Below are 7500 nucleotides of genomic sequence, written 5' to 3'. Positions count from 1 at the left end.
TTAACCTAACCCTTAACCTAACCCTTACCCTAACCCTTAACCTAACCTTAACCTTAACCTTAACCTAACCCTAACCTTAACCCCAAAACCGTAAACCTAACCCATAAGCTTAAAATAGCATTTGGATAAATCCAGGACCTGAAAATTCCTGACTTTTCAAAAAAGTTATTGTTTTCCTACCTTCTCAGGACATTCAGGTGAAATGTTAGGACATTGGGGTCCCGATAATGTAAGAAAACAAGTACACACACACACACAAACACCCTAACACACACACACTCCCTAATACCCTAACACACACATTAGCACACACACACTTAAACACACCTCGGTCCGGAAGGTACACCTGATCTCCGGCAGCACCTGCTGCACCTGTCTGACACCTGGTCCCTTAATCAGAGCATGAGTGTGAACCACGTAGGAGCATCACTGATTCCTTCGTGTGTGTGTGTGTTCTGCTGAATGCCTCTTGCACACAGAACAGAATACACTATCTGACTCCACCCCCCACACAATTCAACAGACAGTGAGTAAAGAGCTGAGAGCAGACAGGGGAGAGCAGAGGGTCATTCAACAAAGAGAAACCTTTTACCTCACTCTTTTATTTACCCTCGTTGAACTATTTTTTGCCTAACATGTTACTTAGCAGGTAGCCTGGGGTGGCAGGTAGCCTAGTGGTTAGAGCGTTGGACTAGTAACCGAAAGGTTGTTAAATCAAACCCTCGAGCTGACAAGGTACAAATCTGTCGTTCTGCCCCTGAACAGGCAGTTAACCCACTGTTCCTAGGCCGTCATTGTAAATAAAAATTTGTTCTTAACTGACTTGCCTGGTTAAATTTCTTTTAAATACTCTGAGATTTCAAATTCTACTACACCCCTTTCCCCCACACACAGTCCCATCCCTGTCCCCTACCCTCTCCTCTCTGGGGGAGCACTTAACTCTGTGCCAGATCGACCGGGTCACCGTGGAGCTCAGCTCTGGAATGGTGTCCACACGGCTCTCAGTGGCACTCTGCCACCTCCACACAGCACACAGGACACTGCTACTGTAGAGCTGCTAGAACCATCGACCGCGGCAGAGTGGCCTCTACAGAAAGACAGCCATCGATCCCTCCCTCCCTCCCCAGGAACTCAGTTAGAGAGAGAAAGAATGGATTCAGAGAAGAATGAGAGGGTATAGAGGTGAGGCAGAGAGCATGAGGTCTGAGAGCTGTCTCTCTCAGTGAGAGGTGAAAAGGACCTCGGCAGTGACTGCAGCACCAAACACACAGCGCACAAAAGAGTCCAACAACACAGTCAGTAGACGTCTCACACTGAGGCGAGCATTCTACACACACACTCACACAGTACACACACTCTTTCTGACACCAACTACGTGTGTGTGTGACTGTCTGGACACCCTGTTCTCTACAGAATGAGTTAGTGTCACATTAAGGCTGGTCGGGTTGCTAAGGGCAGTGAATGTGTGTGTGTCTAATCTCATTTGGCTGCTCACAGGAGCGAATAATCTGCTAATTGTTGAGCACTGGCTACTTGTGTTGATGTCAACCTCTTAGAGCAGGCGAGTGCGTTTATGTGAGAGTGTGTGTGTGTGTTTATATGTAAATCGTCACAGGACTCGGGTGGGGGGTATGTTAGGTTAGTGTGTGTATTGATCTGCAGTGAGAGACACAGACAGGGTGTGTATGTCTCGGAGGTTTAGAGCCTGTTTAAGGTTTAAGACTGCGGTAACATAATAACAACAAGATCCACAGGAACTAATGAGATGGAATTGAATGGAAAACAAGATGGAGTTTGTGCTTTGAGCTGGTAGCACTCTGAGCAAGTGGAGGAGCACTGTGTGCATGTGTGTCCTGTATCTCTCTTTGTGTATCTGTTTAGTGTGTAACCCGTCTTTCCCTCTGTCTCCACAGAGCAGGTCCCAGGACTGAAGGACAGTAAGCGCGTTGAGGAGCTGCAGAACAAGGTGGTCTGTTGCCTTAGAGACCACCTGGGCTTTGGCCCCTCCTCCTCCTCCTCCTCCAAGGCCACGCCCCCTCTAAGTCGTGTGCTGGGTGTTAGGGCGGAGCTCCGCTCCCAGAGGACCCAGGGTCTGCAGAGGATCTTCTACCTGAAGCTGGAGGACCTAGTCCCACCCCCACCTCTGATTGACAGGTTCCTAGACACTCTGCCCTACTGATGCTGCCTGGGTTGATTATGCCCACACATACATGTCACATCCTGTTTAAGACCTCCCCCCCCCCACCTAGAGCACCACGCAGCCACACTCAGAGGAGCGAGACTCGCTGAGCTACGCTGAGAGACAGCCAATCAAATTGCTTTTCACTCATTAAGGACAACCAATCAAAAAATGCTTTTCACGCCATAAAGACAATTATTCATATGCTTACCACTTTCTATCTGGACCGTTTTTCTCGTGTGATGGGAGGATTTGAAAGGATAACAAAAAAATGAAAGGGACATTTCTCTGTCCTGTTTTAGTCTGGTTATGCCTGAAGGAGGAAAATAAGACCCATGTCTTTGTTCTGGACTGGTTCAGTCTGGTTCGGTTCAGTCTGAAGTTCATAGCAGTCTGTCCTAGGGGCAGGGGAAGGCAGTCTGTGTGGGTAGCTGTGTGACACTCTGATGATGTCCCAGGGAAACAGAAGCTGTGTTTGTTTTGTGTTCCCCCTGCGAAATTGGAGGAAGGAGACATTTAAATAAAAAAAGGTATCGTCAGTCAAGACGACGTACAGCGTGAGTGACCCAGCAATCTGTCTGTGTGTGTGTGAGCTTAGTCACACAACAGAAGGCATTAAAACTATATAAAACACCCAACACACACAGTGAAGTGACTGCTGTTTGGCTCTGTTGTCCAAGTGCAATTTCTTTAGTGCTATCTTTTTTTTTTACACAACAGCTAGAGATGGAAAGGTTTCATTTCAAACTCTAAATTATTCTAATACTAAGACTGGCCATGTACTGCCAGTCTGTCAGTAGCTCCGGGAGAAAGAGAGATTGGTGAGGAGGTACTGAGAACTAACCATTGATGACTCAGTCTCTCAGACTTGAACTGGCTGTAGTAGATTTAAGAATGAACTCTTAGGATTATTGGAGGAAAGAACGCAAGCAGCACTTACACCCTCAGAGGGTGACAAGCACAGACACACACCCACCCTGCTCCCCGAGAGAGGGAGCGAAGAGGCAGAGAGGAGGAGAACAGGAGAGGAGGAAAGGGGGGCTGGGAGTAGAAGGGTGCTCCATGGATGACTGTAAGGGGCCTGCGAGAGGTTGAAACATTCCGCAGTCATGCTCTTTTTATATGTTTGTAATATGGAGGCTGTGAGAGATTGGAGGACAGTGTTACTGTCTATGTGTTTCTGTGTAGGAGTACAGGAGCATATGCATGGTGTGTTATAAGCTGTTATAAGCTCTTATGAAGCTGTTATGACAGCCTGGCCTGGTTTGTGTGACAGACTGTGCCTGTGTGTGTGTGTGTGTGTGTGTGTGTGTGTGTGTGTGTGTGTGTGTGTGTGTGTGTGTGTGTGTGTGTGTGTGTGTGTGTGTGTGTGTGTGTGTGTGTGTGTGTGTGGTCCCCCCCCCCCTCCCCCCCTCCACCCGGCCATCCACCATTACACATCACAGACTCACTCACAGGCATCCGTTTTGAAAGAAGGAAAAAATACAATTCTATAGATATATAAATATATATATATACAAAACTAATATTTTGAAGTGTTTTTAGCTTTTTCAAATATTGTGGTACAAGTTGTGCATTGTTTTTTTGAAGAAGAGAAATTAAAAGAAGTAAAAAAAGTTGTTTTCTATTTCCCTCTGACTGGAGTTTTTGTTCATCACTTTGACATCATGAAGTAGACCTGGTTATTCTGACTGACTGGTTATTCTGACTGACTGGTTATTCTGACTGACTGAGTCTGCTCATTCTATCATCATCATCATCATCATCATCATCATCATCATCATCATCATCACTCACAGTACCATGAATTAATGTTATATCAGGACAATGAGGGAAACCAGAGGATTCACTGCAAGGAATTGATCCTGCACACATTTCTAAATAAATGAAATAAAAATCACTAAATAAGTGTGATATGTGGAATGAAGTGTGTGTGTGTGTCTGAACTCATGTGTGTGTGTGTGTCTTTGAGTTCGTGTGTGTGTGTCTGAGTGTGTGTAGTTGTGTCCGAGTGTCTGAGCGAGCGTGTGTGTGTCTGATCGTGTTTGTGGTGACGGTTGGTTCCTCTTGACAGGTAAGAGGGATCTCCTCTCCCTAGGGACCCTTCGGGCTCTCACACGGAGGAGAGGAAAATTAGTAGGGAAATGGAGGGATGGGGAGTAGAGGAGGAGGGATAGAGGAGGATGGAGGGTTCATGTAAGCGTGACGACCAGATCAGCCTCCACCCTCGCTAAACATGATCGATCGCCATGGTGACATTTCACAGCACACCGTCTATACTGTCACTGCCATCACTCGCGCACATGCACACACACACACACCCCTGTCATACTGTCGCTGACACACTGATGCCATCACTCAACACACACACTAACTCACACACACACACACACACACACACACACACACACACACACACACACACACACACACACACACACACACACACACACACACACACACACACACACACACACACACACACACACACACACACACACACACACACACACCCCTGTCATACTGTCGCTGACACACTGATGCCATCACTCAACACACACACTAACTCACACACACACACACACACACACACACACACACACACACACACACACACACACACACACACACACACACACACACACACACACACACACACACACACACACACACACACACACACACACACACACACACACAAACATTAATCCAGGTGTTAAACTGTTTAGAACATCGCCCATGCCTGACCACGTGGTCTGTGTGTGTGTTCAGAACACTCTAACATCTTGTCTCTCTGTCAAAGAGAATGATGTCCCTGTGTCCAGTAAGCTGTCAGGTGTGTTAATTCTCCTCTGACACAGGTAGTGACAGTGTTGAGTGATGAGTGACATAACACCAACACACACAGAGAGCAGAGAGCTCAACGACAGAAGTGAAAGACAAGGACACACACACACGGACACACAGACACACACACACACATAGAAGGAGCTGTCAGTCTCTGCCAGCCGATCGATCAGTGCTGACAGATAGCAGATACCCCCAGAGTCTTAATTAGAGCTCCCATTAGAACACACACACACACAACTCACTCACTCTCTCACTCTCTCACACACACACACACACACACACACACACACACACACACACACACACACACACACACACACACACACACACACACACACACACACACACACACACACACACACACACACACACACACACACACACACACACACACACACACACACACACACACACACACACACACACACATATACTCTAAGCAGGTGGTATCCCACTGTTTGCATTTATTTATTATCAGAGATGGAGGCAGAATAGTCCTTTGAGATGTATTATCGTTTTTTTTAAAGGGGATCCTGAAAACAGTTATTGCAAACGCTTAAAAAGGTTGTGTGTGAACGCAGCAGCCATCAAACCAACAACAAAACAGTACAACATTGTGAATATTATATATAAATAAATATAAAAGTGTTATTTGTTTATAGCAAATGAAGGGAGGAAGTCCTGCTGCAATACCACAGTAGAATGTAGGTAGAAGGTGCTCTTTGGTAAAGGGCTAAAATGGTCATTAACACTAAAAGGACCAAGTCACTCTTCATAGAATGACTTTAAAATGCCTTTATTTTAGTTATGGTTCAATTGACCAAACCGTTTAAAACTAGGACGCTGAAACGCTTCAGAGTTTTACACTTTTTGTTTTACTGAACATGCCATAACTAAAATAAAGGCATTTTAAAGTCATTCTATGAAGAGTGACTTGGTCCTTTTAGTGTTTTAGATATTTCTTTGTGTTGTTGCCTGCCAGTACTTAAAACTGGTCAAGTCAGGTGAGTATATTATGGGGGGTAATGTAATATTCATGAGTGGGAGGGACTCCCCGCTGAAGCACTTCCTCTCCTGCTGAGACACACTTCCTGGATTACACTAAGACGGATGGCACCTGCGTCCTTCCACCACACACACGCACGCACACACGCACACACACACAAGCATGCATGTAAACACATTCGGTCATATACTGTAAAACATACATTTATAGCCTGGGCGTTTATTTGCTTCAATCACTGAAAACAACTGGTGCTTATTAGAGACAGGCTTCTGTTTGAGCCAGACCTAACCTCAACAGGATTGGTGGGTCCCCTGTGGGACTGTTGAGCTAACGTAGGCTAATGCGATTAGCATGAGGTTGTAAGTAAGAAGAACATTTCCCAGGACATAGACATATCTGATATTGGCATAAAGCTTACATTTTGCACTGTCCAATTTACAGTAGCTATTACAGTGAAAAGAATAGCATGCTATTGTTTGATGAGAGTGCACAGTTATGAACTTGAAAAGTTATTCATAAACCAATTAGGCACATTTGGGCAGCCTTGATGCAAAATTTTGAACAGAAATGCAATGGTTCATTGGATCAGTCTAAAACTTTGCACATACACTGATGCCATTTACTGGCCAAAATGTAAATTGTGCCTGGACTGGAATAATACATTATGGTCTTTCTCTTGCATTTCAAAGATGATGGTACAAAAAAATACTAAAATACATGCTTCTCTTCTTTGTATTATCTTTTATCAGATCTAATGTGTTATATTCTCCTACATTCATTTCACATTTTCACAAACTTCAAAGTGTTTCCTTTCAAATGGTTTCAAGAATATGCATATCCTTGTTTCAGGTCCTGAGCTACAGGCAGTTAGATTTGGGTATGTCATTTTAGGTGAACATTTAAAAAAAGGGGCGGATTTGCACACAGCTCTTACTCAAACAAATGTTGAAAAGACTACCATACTAGTTATTGTGACCAGTATGACCAGTATAAACATTGTAATAACAAATCCACCGCAGATCAGACATGCAAAGACTAGGCTGCCCATCATACACCCCCGATTTCACGTTTCAGCACCATTGTCTCACTCGTTGCACCTCTTGTATCCACCGTAGTTGAGCCGACCATGTCAAACCACACTGCTGTCTCATCAATGGCTCTTCTTTATCTTCTTGGAGCAATCTTAGACACGGCATCTATTTGAAACAGGTGTTATTTGCTGAAATGTGTGCCGATGCCCGGCTATTAAAAGGGATGGCAACTATTTGAGACTCTGCGTTTAATTGAAGTTTTATGGGAGACACACATCTGAAACAACACAATGTTGTGGTGTGATGTGGGTGTCCAGACTTTCACTGTCTGCTCAGCTCCTCCCCCTCAGTCTGCTGTGGCTTTACCTTTCTGCTGTGGGAGTCTCCCTGTGGGACTAGACACACACCAGGGGAGCCCCCCTGCAGGCTTGGTG

The 7500-nt window shown here is 45.1% G+C and overlaps 1 protein-coding gene across 4 annotated transcripts in view; it reads left to right on the top strand.

Annotated features, from left to right (window-relative positions):
- Positions 1 to 3806, top strand: part of LOC124017048 (nuclear receptor subfamily 4 group A member 3-like) — a 38581-nt gene extending 34775 nt beyond the window's left edge. For all 4 annotated transcript variants that reach the window (XM_046332411.1, XM_046332412.1, XM_046332410.1 and 1 more), the window contains one exon: positions 1914 to 3806. In XM_046332411.1, the coding sequence (XP_046188367.1) occupies positions 1914 to 2179 (266 nt within the window). In that variant the 3' untranslated portion in view covers positions 2180 to 3806. The remainder of the gene's footprint in view (positions 1 to 1913) is intronic.
- Positions 3807 to 7500: the final 3694 nt, after the last annotated feature.

Source organism: Oncorhynchus gorbuscha, unplaced genomic scaffold (genome assembly GCF_021184085.1).
Source record: "Oncorhynchus gorbuscha isolate QuinsamMale2020 ecotype Even-year unplaced genomic scaffold, OgorEven_v1.0 Un_scaffold_141:::fragment_3, whole genome shotgun sequence".
Taxonomy (NCBI): domain Eukaryota; kingdom Metazoa; phylum Chordata; class Actinopteri; order Salmoniformes; family Salmonidae; genus Oncorhynchus; species Oncorhynchus gorbuscha.
The sequence above is the reverse complement of the archived record's forward strand: the minus strand, read 5'-3'. Positions and strand labels throughout refer to the sequence as shown.